The sequence below is a fragment of the Colletotrichum gloeosporioides genome (genome assembly GCF_011800055.1).
Source record: "Colletotrichum gloeosporioides strain Lc1 chromosome Unknown consensus_40, whole genome shotgun sequence".
In the NCBI taxonomy this organism is placed as follows: domain Eukaryota; kingdom Fungi; phylum Ascomycota; class Sordariomycetes; order Glomerellales; family Glomerellaceae; genus Colletotrichum; species Colletotrichum gloeosporioides.
In genome coordinates, this window is record NW_025544685.1 from 118,234 (window position 1) to 134,518 (window position 16,285).

Here is a 16,285-nt window from a genome sequence, read left to right on the forward strand (position 1 = left end):
GAGTATTCAAGCTGCGTGAGATTTGCCCACACTGCAATGATCTGCATGTTGTGACGGTTGCCGAATGGAGACCCTAATTGTGGGTAAGCCGAGAGGTCGATGCCCTCGTATATTGTCGTTGGGGAAATCAAACCCAGTTCTTGGCTTGCATGTCAGCCCCGGATGAGAGATCCGTTACAGCGGTTTCTCAAACCGAGTCTGAGGGGTTGCTTGGTTATCATGAGGTTCTGCCGAGTCTCCCCCGCATCACTCCGCAATTGACCCGGTCAGCCTCCGCATTCCGGCACCCTGACCCGTCCTGACGGCACTCCTTATATGGGCCACTACCAACAGAGTGAATACACCTGCTATTGGAAACAAACGACACCTTTGAATTAACGCTGCAGCTTACGGGCCATGTCCTTGCTCAGATCTTGCGTTCGACCTATCCCAAGACGGGCCCCATACAACGGGTTCCTGACTACAAGGTTACTGAGTAATAATCCCTTCAGATTCAATACCCATAAGACGGAGAGATCTAGCAGCGCGAACCATGACAACCGTGGCACAAGCTGGCTGAACCCAGCGTCTCTCTTGTTAGCCACAGCTACAGCGACTCTGGGGTACGCGCTCGCGAAGAGTGTCTACAAGTCACCAACATCAAACGCGATTTTACACGACGACAGGTTGCCGGCGGTTAACTATGCAACGTTCAACGACATGTACAAAGTAAGTCTTTGTTTCTGAGTATCGTAATACAGTCACACCTGACCCATACAAGGCCATTGATGAAATCCGACGGGAGCTGAGTGACACAGAAGACGTCATCTCAACTGATTCTGAAGACCTCCTCGCTCACGGTTACTCAGAGTGGTCTTCTATCAACCTCGACACTCTACCAGTTGCTGTGGCTTACCCTCGAAGCACGGAGCAAGTCAGTGCTATCGCTCGCATTTGCCACAAGTGGCGGGTACCCATTATCCCCTTCAGCGGTGGCAGCAGTGTCGAGGGTCACATCACAGCGTCCTTTGGCGGCGTAAGCATTGATTTTGCACACATGGACAAGATCGTGAAGTTCAACAAGGATGACATGGACATCGTGGTGCAACCGAGCGTTTGTTGGACGGACCTCAATCAACAGCTTGCCCAGCAACACAGCGGCCTGTTCTTCCCCATCGACCCCGGTAAGAGTCCATCCTCCAGGTAACGGTAACATCAATGCGGGCAATAAGACTGAATCCTTGACTCTTCTCAGCCCCAAGCGCCAAGATCGGAGGCATGATAGGCACAAACTGCTCTGGCACAAACGCTGTACGCTACGGCACGATGCGAGACTGGGTCATCAACCTGACGGTCGTCCTTGCAGATGGATCCGTCATCAAGACTCGGCGCCGCCCGAGAAAGTGCTCTGCGGGGTACAATCTTAATGGCATCTTCGTTGGCTCAGAGGGCACCCTTGGGATCATCACGGAAGCAACTCTAAAGCTTGCCGTTGTCCCACACCACTTCTCCGTCGCAGTCGTTCCCTTCCCGACCATCAGACAGGCCGTCTCAGCTGCAGCAGACGTCATACGCGCCGGGGTGCCAGTCGCGGCTCTGGAGCTTATGGATGAAGCTCAGATGCGCATCGTCAACCAGGGCGGTGCCACGAGGCCACGGGTCTGGCAAGAAAAGCCAACCCTATTCTTCAAATTCTCCGGTACACAAACTTCCGTTAACGACAACATCAGCAGTGTTCAGCGAATCGTGGAGCCCTACAGCCCTGACGTCTTCGAGTTTGCTAAAGATGAGCGTGAGCAGAAGCTTCTGTGGTCTGCCAGGAAGGAGTCGCTTTACTCTCTGCTAGCTATGCGAAAGGAGGGTGAGGAGATGTGTAAGTGCCTCCCCCCGGCCCCCTTTCCGTTCTGCCCAAAACTTACTCCGCACACTCCACTTGCCATAATTGCACAGCATCGAAATTATCCAGAAACAAAAACTGTCGTGCATGCCGGTGGGGGCTCATAGCTGCCGCTCATGCTGCGTTGGCTGACACGAGAGCAACATTGCAGGGAACACTGATGTTGCCGTTCCTCTCAGCCGGCTGGCCGACATCGTCGAGGCCAGCAAGGACGAAGCGCAAAAACTTGGCCTCAACGCCTGTATCAAAGGTCACATTGGCGACAGCAATTTCCACGAAAATATCACCTACAATAAGACCATACCTGAAGAAGCCGCCAAGGCCAAACTTGCGGTCAAAAACATGGTCGCGCGCGCGTTGGAGATGGACGGCACCTCGACGGGCGAGCATGGAATAGGTTTGGGCAAGAAGGACGCCCTGTTGTCCGAAGTAGGAAATGATACGATTACCGTTATGGTGTGTTGGACCCTGAAGGCGGGGGTTGCTGGGGACATCCCTCTCGGCGATCGGGCTGACCTTTGCTTTTCCCGCCATGCAGAAGCTGATCAAGGGCACCCTGGACCCCAACTGGATCTTGTAAGTGGTTGACCCGCACGAGTCGACACAGATCCTGAGAGTGTGCCATGCGCTAACGGCGATTCATGTCCCAAGGAATCCAGGAAAGATATTCGACCGGTAGGTTTACGGGAGAAACCAGCAATGACGAAACCACGTTTTGTATGTCGCAAGCCCAAGCTTAAAGTCTCACAAAGCAATTCGGCTGGTGGTTCCACATCCAGCTCTGTATCAGAAGAGCCGTTGCAATTGATATGACCCCCCGAGTCAGAATGCGTAACACATGTTTTGTTTGTTGTACCAAGTGCGACTGCCAGCCTCACTGGGTAACGGTGGACAAGGGGCCCCGATGTTCCCCGTTCGCCAGGTCCGAACGGGCCCTGAATTTGTTCCCATTAATTTTTTTTCTGCCCTGCTTTCTTTTATTATTCCGACCGCCGTTCCACCACGTTCCTTGTTTGGCTTTGTCCAAAAACCCGGATTCTTGAGGGGGGAAACATGAGATTTCCAAGGCCCAGGGTAGCACCCGGGCTGGAGCACACCCCTCTCCGTTTGTAACGGTCGCTAGCCTTTCCCTCCCCCTTTGTACTCTGACAACCGGCGGGTTCCCGCGTTGTTGGGCACAAACGGCGGCAGTGCAATTGGGCGGCTTGAGACCAACAGGTATAACGCATAGTCTAAGACACAATACATCTCGTCCCAATCATCGTGGTCCCCATTTTCCAAAGTTAGAAAGGGTCAGATTCCCGACAATGGACTAGTCATGTCATCGGGTCATCACGTTGTGATCTGCGGTCCCCTTTATGCCTCCTGCCGCAGAGGCAACATCCTGGCCCGCACGCCGCATTGCGCGACTGTCTGCGCGACGGCCATATTTACCCAACCGCGTGCGCCCCCAAGCCGGACGGCCCTCCGACGGGCAGAATAGGGACTTTAGGACGAACCTCAGATGAGATACGATATCTGGTGGTTCGGCTGCATCTAATACGCCTCGCTTGCTGATCTCGCTGATCACCTTGTCTCTTTTCTCCTCGGAAGCCCATCAACACTATCAAATCCTCAGACGACAGGTTCATCATGTCCACTTGCACTATGGTGCTTACCGAGCCCCTCACGGGGCTCATCTCTTCACCAACCATCTACCTTGACGATAAGGGCGATCTCAGGCTGCATGTTGGCAGCGAGATTGACGAGAGCCCTCAGGATTTTGTCGTGTGTTCAAGAGCACTCGGCCGGAGTTCCCCAGTTTTGAAGACAATGTTATTCGGTGGATTCATGGAGTCGCGCCCTGAAGAAAATGGTGGAGAATGGCGTGTTGAGCTTCCCGAAGATGCGACGGAAGCCATGGAGATTGTTCTGAACATCGTCCATGGCCGATTCAACCTGGTTCCTGAGAAGCTTACCCTGATGCGACTCTACGACGTCCTGACCATCACCGAGAAATACGACATGACCGTGATCACGCGACCATGGGCACGCTCTTGGATGCAGGGCGTGAAGCATCAGAAAGACAATGCGCACCTGCTGTGTGTTGCATGGGAGCTCGGCGACATGGAGACTTTCGAGGAGATGTATAAGAAGATCACCTTTGAGTCCATCGTCGACTTGAAGGGTCGGTTGGTCTTTGGACACTCTGGCCGGATTTGGAAGCAAGGCACGGAAGGCTACAACTTTCCTCTCGAGAGGATCGTGTATCTGAGGCCTCCTGAAGTCTTTGGTAAGTCACCCATGCATACCACAACTAGATGACAAGAGCTAATCCATATCTGTCTGCAGAAAACATCATCAAGCACCGCCAAGCGTTGATCTCCGCCAACCTCGAACCGTTCGTCATCCTGTACAGATGCCTCAAGGAAGGCTGCCGATACATGAAGGGATACTATCACAGCTCGCCGGACGCGGAAGAGTGCAATAGCATGCTTCTGGGTTCTCTGGTGAGATGCCTCGCCAAGGGCAAGGTGGACATCACTGTGCCAGGCCCTTGCGAGGCGTACAGAGGGAATATCGAGGCGCTGGAGCGGGCGACGAGCACTGTCAAGCTGTTGACAGTCCATCGCCCCTCCCCGGCAAATCAGTGTCTGAAGCGCATCGAAGAGGAGTTGGCGAAGGGCGCGATGGCGGCGGCCATTGCGAAAACAGAGTTGGTGGTTCTTCAACCGGAGCAACGGGAATACCTTCAAAAGCAAGCTTGCAAAACTGGAGTTGTTATGTCCGGGTAGAGTTTTTGGCGATCGGCATGGGAAAAATTCTTGGTTTCGGTCATTGCGTTTCGGGGTGCATCTGGAGTTTGGAGAGAAAGGGCATACAATGGAAAGCTTGTACGGAGTAATCATGAAGGTTAGATTGGCATGGTGGTTCGATTAATGGCTCGAGTAAGGATAATCAGATGAAAGAGATCAGTCAAAGCCTATCGTGCATCTGAATGACGAAACCTGTTTCAACGAGATGCGATCTATCAGCCTATGAGGAGGGACGGTGACGTCTGTGTGGCAGGCATGCATGTCAGTCATAGCTCGTGGGTTAATCGTGCTCGAGCGTCCCACTTCAATGCGAACGCGATCTGAACGACATAATCAAGATCCGACGACCGGATGAATGCAAAATATCGTGATACGTAACGCTATATAGATACAAATAACTTTTTTACCCCAAATCCCTTAGTCGTGAGCTGCCATGCATGACAAGATCTCGTTGCCCGCCTCGTTGCCCGCCGGCCCCAATGAGGAGAAGATCTCCAACGTTCAGTTGAAGCCAAGGTTGCCGATGGTGACGGACTTGATGTTTTGGTATTCGGCAAGCCCGTACTTGCTGCCCTCCCGGCCCAAGCCGCTCTCCTTCACGCCACCGAAGGGGGCCTCAGCGGCGCTGATGAGGCCGGTGTTGACGCCCAGCATACCGCACTCCAGACGCCTGGCAACACGCATCACGCGGGAGATGTCTTTACTGAAGAAGTATCCGGCAAGACCGTATTCCGTTGCGTTGGCCAGCTCGACAGCCTCAGCTTCCGTCTTGAAAGAGAAGATGGCTGCCAGGGGGCCGAAAGTCTCGTCGTGTGCAACTTCCATTTCGGTCGTGACGTTGCTGATGACGGTGGGTTCGTAGAAGTAGCCCTTCAGTCCCTCGGGAGCCTTGCCACCCGTGTGAAGCTTGGCACCCTTCTTGAGAGCATCCTGAACGTGAGCATCGACCTTCTTGACGGCAGCGGCGTTCACTAGAGGACCTTGCGTGGTGCCGTCGTCGATGCCGCGGCCGAGCTTGAATTGCTGTACTCTGGCAACGAGCTTGTTGATGAACTCCTCTTGAACCTTCTCATGGACAAGCAGTCTGTTGGCGCACTATGCCAGTCAATTAGCATTGGATTGTCATGCGAGGATGGACTACTCAGAACGTCTTACCACGCAAGTCTGGCCCGAGCAACGGAACTTGCAGATCAAAGCACCCTCGACGGCTTGATCAATGTCCGCATCGTCGAAGACGATAAAGGGGGCATTGCCTCCCAACTCCATGCTCACACGCTTCATAGTTCCCGCAGCAGCCTTGGTAAGCATCTTCCCAACTCCGGTAGAGCCGGTAAAGCTGAGTTTCTTCACAAATGGGTTGTTTGCGAGCTCCATCGAAGCCTCTCGGTCCTTAGTCGGCACCACGTGGAGGCAGTCCGCCGGGATGCCAGCGGCCAATGCCAGCTTAGCAAGCGCCAGGGCGCTGAAGGGCGTCTCACTTGGCGGCTTGATAATCACGGAGCATCCTGCTGCAAATGCAGGTGCAATCTTCCTGGTGATCATAGCGGCGGGGAAGTTCCACGGGGTGATGATGCCACAGACGCCGACGGGTTCCTTGAATGTCAGAACCGTAGTGTTGGCGTAGGAAGAAGGGATGGTATCGCCGTAGGAGCGAGTCGCCTCCTCAGCGAACCAGGAGATGAAAGACGCGGCGTAGACAACCTCGCCTCTAGCCTCGGCAAAGGTCTTTCCGTTCTCAAGAGACAGGATCAAGGCCACTGGAGAAAAGTCAGTCTCGTTCAACAGGCAGTAGCGAAGAAAACATCAAGAAGCACCCACAATCATCGGCATTAGCCATCACAAGATCATACCATTTTCGCAGAAGGGCACCGCGCTCCTTTGCCGTCGTTGACTCGTAGAACTTCGCCGTTCCCGTCTTGGCGCTCTCAATGGCATCAACAAAGTCTTGTCTGCCAAGGTTGGCGATCTCTTGAAGCACTGTCGCGCTAGACGGCTCGTAGACCGGGAAAGTCTTTCCATCCTGACCGTTCTTCCAGTCACCAGCCACGAGACCAGATGAGATCAAGAGGGACTTGTCCTGAAGCTTAGCGAAGACGTCGGCCATCTTGTTGAGTTGTTGTGGGGCTGTTTGGCTATTGGATGTGGGGTATCAAGATGCGATGCAAGCAGGCTCAGCCAAGTGTTCAAGTCTAAGGGTTACGATGTGCGAAGACTGCTCTCTTAAATATTACTTCCAGACTCTCCGTATTCTCCTGCATTTTTTTACAAAGTTACTGCGTTACGTTCAATTTCGCATCACCCGATTCTTGCAGGGACCTCAGCCGAGGCCCGGGGAAATGCGGGGGCTAAGATCACCGGCAGCCGGGTGGCCCGGATCGTGAAACTGCTTGCCCGATTTGACATCTAAGCGAACGTAATAAGTAGGGTGACAACCCGCTCAAAAAGGTAGAAAATCAGGACACATTTGATTCTCTTTGAACATCCCACGGACCGACCCGATCTCTAGGAAAGGTTTAGAACCTGATTGGCCCCAACCGGGATCCATAGGAATTTCGACCTCAGCCAATATAGAGATCTGAACAACGATTGGTGAGTGTAACCACATTGTGCATGGCTTCCGCGACGAGATGCGGGAATTTTCACGACATTTCCCGGCCCGGCCTGCCATGATCACCCGGGCCGGTGTACAAAGTGGAGTTGCCGGACCGGACCCACCCGGCAGTCGGCCGGTGACTTTCCTGCTAGCCATCGGGCATTGAACCGAGGTTCCGCTGGGCCGCAGCTGAAGCGCTGACACCCAATGTGAACAGAAGTAAGGTTGGAAGCCCATCGAGATGACGTGACTGGACGCCTCTTATAGTTGCGACCTTAGTTGGACGGTTCACTCAAGACATCTCGGCAGCGCCCGAAGAACTGATAGTTACCTGATCACTAGGTGTGTGAGGCAACGAATGTCCAGGCTAATGCTGGAACTAGTTCACGCGGATTCTCTTCTATAAGCCACCCCCAGGAAGATAACTCCTGCCGAACGAGTTTCTAATACCGTCGAATCTCCACATGCATGTAGTTTTCGACCCCTTTCTTTTTTGTTTTCTTTTTTTTTTTTTTTGTGCTGTGGAACCTCGGAGCGTCCATGAGACCGCAGACAATTTCCACCAGATCTTGAGCTTCGGGGCCATCAAAGGTGGTAATTATTTGACCAGGGCATAGAGACAAAGCTAGAAGTCCTTTATGACCCCGTCGCTCTGCAAGGCCTAGGACCATCAGGACATTTGCTGTCGCGGACGGAGAAAATGCGGAGGTGGTCGAGATGAAACTGGGCTTCAAAGTCTTCGTCAGTCAGGACATACAGAAACGCCATGATCTCGGTATTTGGGACGGCAATATGCTGAAGTCGTCTCATCAGTTGAGGTCATCGACAGCTTTGTGAAGTCGGCGAATGAGACAAAATTCAGCGCAAGGACTGTCACTGTGATAATGGGAAGCACAACCCGCAGCTAAGTAGATTACTGACCCTACACAGAACGTAACGTCCAATGATCAACGGGAGCACAGCTTAGTGCTTCTCGGATGAGCGGATTTGATTGTGCTATAGAGGTAAAGTACGGCGAATTCAGATTTTTGGTATGCCTGGTTTTGTGCACCTGGTCACATAGTTCACAATTGCTCACTCGCACAACTTCCCTTCGCTGCAAATCAACCTTATAGGGGTGAGGCTGCCATCATCTCATGTTTGTCTGTGCTAGTGCGTCAAAGTTGCAACAGGCTTTATGGACAAGATCGTTACACGTGCCAAATGCATAGTACAAACGCAATTAGAATTATCGCATTTACGAAGACCGATGATTTCGGAACTGTTATGTTCCACAAAGTTGGCCTGTGAGCAAACCAGGACGCAAGATCAATAATTGCTATCTAAGCCATGGCTTTCGCGAACAAGCTACAGCCCAAAGCTCTGTGGTACGCAAAGTAGGCCCGGCTCTTTCGTAGAGCTGTAGCGAGTTATTACCAAACATCAATACCTCATGCTGTAGCTGACTCGGGATCCTAAGCGGACTTGCGGAAAGTCAGCGGACACACGGACGGACACCGGTAATTTTGTAAAACCCCGCAGAATACGGGCATTAGAGGCTCCTGCAATGGCTCCGCTTGAGACAGTGCATGATTGATCATCTGGCTTCGCTCTAAACGTCTGAGAATGGAGTTTACGTGCACATATTAACAGGTACACCGCAGTTTCGTTGTCCTGGCTTTTGGGAAATATGTGCAAGTGGACTTGGTCTGCGTCTTCGCCACTCTTTACCCGACACGGAATACTTCAGTCCAACTGTGTTTGGCTCATTGAAATGTTGGGAAGAGCCGCGCAGTTCAGACAACCTCACGCCATTGTTACCGAAAATTTCCAGATACGCTCAGCATCGTGGGCAGCCATCTTCACGACTCACGAGTCCCCTCGCATTGGTTAGCTCAGAACGGTGCGTCGTCTTGGGTGGCTGTGTTCGCAATCCAGGCAAACTTTAGGTAGCTACGCAACGTGAACGTAGTATGAGACGCGGTCCGCAAAAAGGACACGAAAATTAATCCAACTGGGGCAATAGTATCGTTGTATTCAGAAGTTACAAATCTACCATGTTCGTCACTCCATATTAACCGTGACACCAGCAATCGCAGCTACCCTCAGGGGTAGCCATGGAGATGGAATTAGCTGTTTGACACTGCATTTTGTTAGCGAAGGCAATGAGAACCACTCTTGGTCACATACTGTTCCTTCGCAACGACTACTGCAAGCCGCTCTATCAGCTTCGCTACAGTTGCTTTCCCACTGATCGAATGTTAGTATAGCGTCTTCTGGGGGGCTCTCCTGCTTTCTCACTTCACCTGGATGGGACTTGAAGCAATGAACGTCTCTAATGGCTGCAGCTGCCGTTGAGATGTGGATCGCAGCAACGATCCAAGCGAGACTGCCGAACTTCATGTTGAAGGTGTGAATGATCGTCGAAAGGTTGTGTGAAGGAAAGAGAGATCATTCCAATAATGAATGGGATGCTAGCGGCTTTAAAGGATGAAGTCGTTACGCGGACTGCTCGATTAGTTCGCTAACATCATGACTCGCTTGGGACATTCATCGCCATTGACAATCTATTTCAGGAAGGAGTTACGCGGCTGTCCCACACTTACGGTCCAGGCACATACGGCTCTTTACAATAACCCTGGGAAATTAGTCTTGGCAGGTTCGTCTCAACGTTAAAGTCATTGTTTCACGAGTCGAATTTCATCTATACGCAGTCATTAAGGAAACTCTATTCTCTGTCCTATGGTTATCGGATTTGCTCCACAGTTCCATGGCCATTTGCTTAGTCTTGGCTGCATCGTTTTCGTGCACTGGACCCAGGTGAAATGGGCACTGAACCTGCTGTCCTTCTGTGAAATCCACACTAACATCCCTTCGTCGCCTTCCCCCGGACTTAGTACACTCATTTCTGAAAGGTAGGCACTTTGCGACTTACCCTGCCGTACCATTCAATCGCTGAAGGTATCGCCACGTAATGCGGCTTTATCCCAAGAAACTTCAAGGATGGAATGTGAAGCCTTTTGTAATACCCAACACCAGCGTTGACTTGATATCTTGTGGGGAGGAGCTTGTCGAGACATGCACCTCATGCTCACCCGCCTCTACTTCCCACAGTTTCCTAGCCTCGGACCAGAACGCAGCGCCATCTTGTTTGAAAGTCAATTGAATATCTTTCTGTGCACCAGGATTCAAATGGATCTTCTCGAACGCGACAAGAGCCTTCGGCGGCCTCTCGACTCCGGTCCGTGATTTCGGGGGCGTCACGTAGACTTGCACTACCTCAGACCCTGCGACGTCGCTGGTGTTATGTACTGTGACAGCGACAGTAATCTTGGCATTCTCGTCGTTTGCGTCAAGGGTGCCCGATAAGGCGCAGGCCGAGTGCTCAAATGTAGAGTAGCTCAGGCCATAACCGAATGGGAACAGGACTTCTTGCTCTGTGCCATACTGAGAATCGAAGTGCCTGTAGCCAACGTTGACACCCTCGACGTACTCCACCTCTCTGCTGTCCCAGCTGTCGAGTCCAAAGTGGCCGTAGCACGCTGTGTGTTCATTCTTTTTGGGCCAAGACATGGGAAGTCTGCCGCTCGGATTGACTTCGCCAAGAAGCACATCAAGGATTGAGTTTCCAGTTTCCTGCCCACCATACCAAGCCTGGACGACAGATGCGACGTTTTCAAGCCATGGCAGCTCTACTGGGACTCCCGTGGTAATAACCACAATGGTGTTGGGGTTGACTTTGGCGACCTCAGCGATCAGCTTGTCTTGGGAGCCATCAGCTGGGAGGGTCATAGTGGCCATGTCCTGGCCTTCGGTTTCCCATTGTGGAGTGTTTCCGACAAAGATGAGGGCAACATCAGCGTCTTTTGCGAAGCTCACCGCTTCAGACAGTACATCGGCTTCCATCTCCTGTTGACTGACGAATCCAAGATGTACCGCGATCTGATCATCCGCAAGATACAGCTCTGCGTTCGGAACTGGCGAAATTGTTGATTCAATGACAATGTCGTAAGTCTTTCCTGTAACGAAATCATACTGAAGATGCCGCTCCTCCTGTACGCCTAGAAGGAAAGACATTGCCTCTGCTGTTTCTTTGATCTCGCCTTGAAACTCGCCATTGATGAAAAGTCGGGCAGGACCCATACCCGAGAAGCTGAGGTAGTGCTTTCCGCTTACGTTCGGGCTGTATGCGGTGCTAAGTCTCGCGGACTTTGCAGTGACAACATTTTCATTCATGAGAGTCATGAAGCTTCCTCTAGGGTACTCCTCGGTATAAAACGGCTCTCCAGTGAGATCCAGGTTTTCATAGAAGTCCGCAGCGAAGCCAGGATTGCCCAATCGGTTTCGTGTTACGGCAACAAAATCAGGGTATGCACGAAAGACGTGGGCTCCTACAGCAGAAATGTTGATTAGCACTGTTCCGAGCTTGAGCGTCAAATGAGCAACATACCCTTCGAGTATGACAGTTTACTATCAGGGAGGCGTGACTTGATAGCATCAAAAGGGCTGATCTTGTAATGACAGTTCAATGATGCACTACCGCCTCCGTGGGCAGCTGCATGTTTTGCAAGAGGCCCAAGCACGGCGATGTTTTGGAGATGAGATGGCTTAAGAGGGAGAGCGCCGTCAGAGTTCTTCAGCAGAACCACGCCTTCCCCGCCAGCTTCACGAATAAGCTTCTCATGCTCCGGACGGCTGATGGCGCGCTCCGGGACGGGTTCTCTCCTGTCGGTGAATTTGCCAGTCTGGCGTAGGAGCTTGAGAAGAGGTAGCACACGGTCGTCAATGTCTTTGACGTCAACCTTTCCGTCCTCAATGAGCTTGTGTACCACAGCAGGTTGTCTCCGGTGCGGTGGTCCCGGCATTTCAAGATCGAGACTTGAGCATGTTAGTCGGGAGTGATGTAGGTTTCGCAAGTCGCTACTCACCCATTTCGAATACCATTCGCTATAGCAGCCGAAGCGGCACCCCAGTCGGTCATTACCAGCCCTTTGAATTTCCACTCATCGCGGAGGATGTCTTTCAGAAACGTGGTCTGGTCGTCGACGTAGGCACCGTTGACTTTGGGGTAGCTCGTCATGATACACCATGGATCAGCCTTTTTGACAACGATCTCGAAGGGGCGGAGATAAATCTCTCTAGTCTCAAGATTAGCCGTGACGGTTCCACCGAGGCAAGAGAAAAGATATTTCACCTCATCGCTCGCTCTGATACCGTCTCGTTGACGGTGAATCGCCGAGTGTCTTGCTCATTGATGGCGAAGTGCTTCACAGTCGCCGCAACACGCTGGCTTTGCAGTCCCACAACATACTCAGAGGCGAGTTCTCCAGTGAGAAAGGGATCCTCGGAAAACGATTCGAAATTGCGACCCCCTAAAGGTGACCGATGAGGGCAGACTGTCGGGCCAAGAAGGACATATGCGCCTTTGGTTTGGGTTTCCTCTCCGAGGGCGACGCCGATCTGCCTAGCAAGGCTACGGTTGAACGTAGCTGCCAAGGAGACACAAGCTGGGAAGCATGCTGCGGTGGTACCGTCCGTGAATTGGGCTCCTCTTGCGCCATTTGGGCCATCTGAAACCTGGTGAAAATTAGTGCCAGGAAACTGACAGTGCTGGTGGAATGCAACTTTGGATGATTACCTTAAGTGAAGGAACATGAAGACGCTCAATTTCAGGAGTCTCCCAAGTGCTTTTTCCTGAAAGAAGTAACACTTTCTCCGCTGTTGTGAGTTGGGACAGAAGAGCTAGGAGCTCATTGTCGGAAGGTGCAGCAGTCATGATAGTGAATGTAAATCAAAAACGATAATGACGGGTGAGGGAGGGGTCAGTGCATCGTCCTAGCCTCAAGATATTAAGTGGATGGCTCCCATATGTTCCTAATATTGCGGAACTCGGACGAGACAGTGGTTAAGATTGCCATTCGAAGGGTAAATCTTCGGCTCATCTACGGGCTTATGACGCCGAATTCATGCAAGTGGTCACAAAATCGAGTTCTATGCCTGTCATGCGGGGTCGGATTCTCCAATCGGGCAGTGGAGTCGGCGTAATCCTCCGCTGCAGAACGCACACTATCATGCTCTAGGCTAGTCGCCGAGCTGCCCAGACAATTGAAGTGTTGGAAGGATGAGACCACAAACCATACGATTGGAGTTCTTGAGCCGAGGCTCTGCCGGAGTGGCTATGGCGATCCCATTCACGCCAGTTCGTGATCACGCTGAGACCCAAACGCGGCCATGGCCCGGTGGTGGGAGCATGGCCGGAAAACCGGATCCGCGTTTTCGGGGTTAAGGCGGTACGCCCTTCCCCATGGGGTTTCAAGATGGCTTGGTGCAATGACTCGATCCTGGTAAATGGGAACGCCAAGAACTTCAACATGTCCATTATTGAGAACTATTGCAAGTTCAGACTACGGGACGGAAAATCATATCCCAAGATACGGGCATAGAAATGGAATCCGAAGTGACTAACGGGTTTACTTCGGCAGGAAGCTGATCGAGAAATAACTATAGGAGTGATGCTGAAAAGTAGGGCTTTGGCCGCTTTGTGTAAGAGAAAGTACCTTACATGTAAGGATCTATGCTGCCATCCAGCTGTTGTGTTTGGACAGCTCAAAATCAACGAGCACTTTCAGCTTCCATTGTTGTACCAAGACAGTTTCTCACCTCGAATACACATCACATACAATATGTCAGAGGAGAAGGAGACGACCGCGACCCATGTCGAAGACGGGGCTGCAAATGAGCCTGCCGTTCTTGCAACTTCGTCACTGGCGGCTCGCTTCGAGCACCGGCAACATACGCTGACGAGGACGGAATCTATCAAAGAAAACGTGTGGCCCCTGGTGTGGTGTCAGTTCCCGTGTGGAAGAGCTTCTGAAGCAACACTCTTATACTGACTGAACAGGTCTTTACATGTTCTTTCTTTGCATCACATGGGGCTTCGACGGTCTAGCAGGCGGCATTGTGGTGTCGATTACCGAGTTCCGCAGAGACTTTGGCACGCCATACGGGGATGATTACGTTGTCAGCGCTACCTGGCAACTTGGCTTCCAAGCAGCCACTATCTTTGGTGAGGCCCAGTGCCCTTCTAGATATTGCCGAACTCGAACTTACAACATGTGTTTTAAAGCCATGACACTTGGTGCATTCGTGGCTGGTTTTGCTATCAATCGCTACGGCCGCCAACCTGTTGTTCTTGCAGCATTTGTTCTCTCAATTGCCGGAACCTTTCTACAGTTCTTCAGCAAGAACCTTGCCGAATTTGTGGGAGGAAAGATCTTGACCGGTCTTGTATGTGTATTCGCGTTACTCGAATTCGCGTTACTCGAATTCAGAAAGCTGACCTTACTGCCTGTGTAGCCTTTGGGAGTTTTCACGACAGCAGCTCCACCATATGCCTCTGAAATGGCACCCCTCACCATTCGTGGATCAGTTGCTGCGGGTATGAACTTCTCCATCGTTCTTGGTCAACTCATTGGCTACGGTGTCATGCGGGAAGCAAGTCATTATGGTGACGCACGAGCATACAAAGTGCTATTTGCAACACAATGGGGGTTTGCAGCGGTGGCTCTTGTCTTCCTTCCATTCTTCCCGGAGTCTCCCTACTGGCTAGTTGCACACGGCCGAGCTGAAAAGGCGAGGAAGAATTTGGAACGACTCCACGATTCTACATACGATTATGATGGACATATGGCCGAGATCCACGAGTCTCTCGCTCGACAAAACCAAGACAATGACTCTCAGGGGTCATATTTGGAATGCTTTTCAAAGGCTGCGCGAAAACGAACCTTGGTCGCAATTGGCATGTTCTTCATTCAAAATGCCAGCGGCCCTGGATGGGTCGTGGGTTACATGAGTTGTAAGTTGTGGATGTCTCTCATGAGAAGACTCTTCTGACTTGTTTCTGTGTACAGACTACTTCCAATTAGCTGGTATGGCACCAGCTGCATCCTTCGACACTACGGTTGGCTTAGCCGGGCTGATGGCAATCGGTAACATTGTCGGATGGTTCTTTGTGGACTATTTCGGTCGCCGAGGAACAGCTCTCTATGGATCCATCATCCTCACCATTACGCTATTTCTTATCGGTGCATCCTCGCTGGTTAAGACGCAAGGAGCAGTCTGGGCACAGGTTGTGTTCATGGCCATTTGGTCTTTCTGTGAGTGATTCCGTCAGATGGAATCAGCGAGTATGCAATCACAGTTCACTGACCAAAGTCAAGCCTATCAAGGGACCCTCGGCGCTGTCGCATGGCCCATCGCTACCGAGGCAGCAACTAGCCGACTGAGAGCTCCAACTCAAGCCCTTGCAATCACTGCCAATGGGTTGTCAAGCTCAATCTGGACGTTGAGTCTGCCCTATGCCATTAATCCCGATCAAGGTAATATCTTTTCCTTGTCCTCGACGATGAGCATTCGGATTAAAGTGAAACAGGTAACCTCGGTGGAAAGGTGGCGTTCATCTTCGGAGCCACTCTAGCCGTATGCTGCGTCTTCATTTTCTTCATGGTTCCTGAGACCAAAGACCGCACTTACATCGAGATCGACGAGCTCTGGACGCGGAAGGTTCCTCCACGAAAATTCAAGAGTACCAACCTTGTCACGCTTCCAAATGACAAATAGTTGTCAAATTTGGATGACGTTACAAACTTCTGCAAAGCTGGAATCTAAGAAGTTACTTCTTTGACTGCACTTTGAGCTACCAAGGCATTGAAGATATCACATGCCCAACACGTGGGGAATTCCATTTGACCACACCCTTGGCCCAGACTTTATGTGTGACAAAGAGAGAATGGACAATATCGACTTCATGTATCAATTGGCCCATCTGGTCCCATAAGCTTGACCTCGCGAAGCTTCATGAACTCCACGTCATTGCATCCTATTGAGAAGCCAATGATATCATGACAGCTCAGATTCCCGTCGTCGTTCTTCAAGGTTTTGTCTACCCATGATTGTCAATCAGTCTTCGGGTCAAAAGTATGGTAACATCAAACGACCTACTCAGATTTACAGTCGGCTCTGACCACTGCTTTGGGTATTCTC

General features: G+C 51.6%; 5 protein-coding genes across 5 annotated transcripts; 3 read left to right on the forward strand and 2 right to left on the reverse strand.

Moving 5' to 3' along the window:
* Positions 1-492: 492 nt before the first annotated feature.
* Positions 493-2,456, forward strand: GCG54_00005069 (D-lactate dehydrogenase [cytochrome]; the record flags this gene model as incomplete). The annotated part of the gene is made up of 5 exons (XM_045405102.1): positions 493-708; positions 761-1,163; positions 1,235-1,852; positions 2,028-2,332; positions 2,415-2,456. Coding segments are annotated over 5 exons (1,584 nt in total), but the record flags the coding sequence as incomplete, so codon positions are not given.
* Positions 2,457-3,508: 1,052 nt separating this feature from the next.
* On the forward strand, positions 3,509-4,650 carry GCG54_00005070 (uncharacterized protein; the record flags this gene model as incomplete). Its single annotated transcript, XM_045405103.1, has 2 exons — positions 3,509-4,148; positions 4,208-4,650. 2 exons carry the CDS (start codon positions 3,509-3,511, stop codon positions 4,648-4,650), a joined length of 1,083 nt encoding a protein of 360 aa, XP_045264867.1.
* Positions 4,651-5,172: 522 nt separating this feature from the next.
* GCG54_00005071 (putative succinate-semialdehyde dehydrogenase) lies at positions 5,173-6,775 on the reverse strand (the record flags this gene model as incomplete). The annotated part of the gene is made up of 3 exons (XM_045405104.1): positions 5,173-5,766; positions 5,827-6,428; positions 6,490-6,775. 3 exons carry the CDS (start codon positions 6,773-6,775, stop codon positions 5,173-5,175), a joined length of 1,482 nt encoding a protein of 493 aa, XP_045264868.1.
* A 3,465-nt stretch (positions 6,776-10,240) lies between these two features.
* GCG54_00005072 (Beta-glucosidase B) lies at positions 10,241-13,019 on the reverse strand (the record flags this gene model as incomplete). Its single annotated transcript, XM_045405105.1, has 5 exons — positions 10,241-11,634; positions 11,694-12,121; positions 12,172-12,381; positions 12,438-12,820; positions 12,882-13,019. The coding sequence occupies 5 exons, from the start codon at positions 13,017-13,019 to the stop codon at positions 10,241-10,243; spliced, it is 2,553 nt and encodes an 850-aa protein (XP_045264869.1).
* Positions 13,020-13,926: 907 nt separating this feature from the next.
* Positions 13,927-15,862, forward strand: GCG54_00005073 (Solute carrier family 2 facilitated glucose transporter member 5; the record flags this gene model as incomplete). Its single annotated transcript, XM_045405106.1, has 7 exons — positions 13,927-14,089; positions 14,145-14,309; positions 14,370-14,530; positions 14,600-15,098; positions 15,154-15,399; positions 15,463-15,621; positions 15,675-15,862. 7 exons carry the CDS (start codon positions 13,927-13,929, stop codon positions 15,860-15,862), a joined length of 1,581 nt encoding a protein of 526 aa, XP_045264870.1.
* Positions 15,863-16,285: the final 423 nt, after the last annotated feature.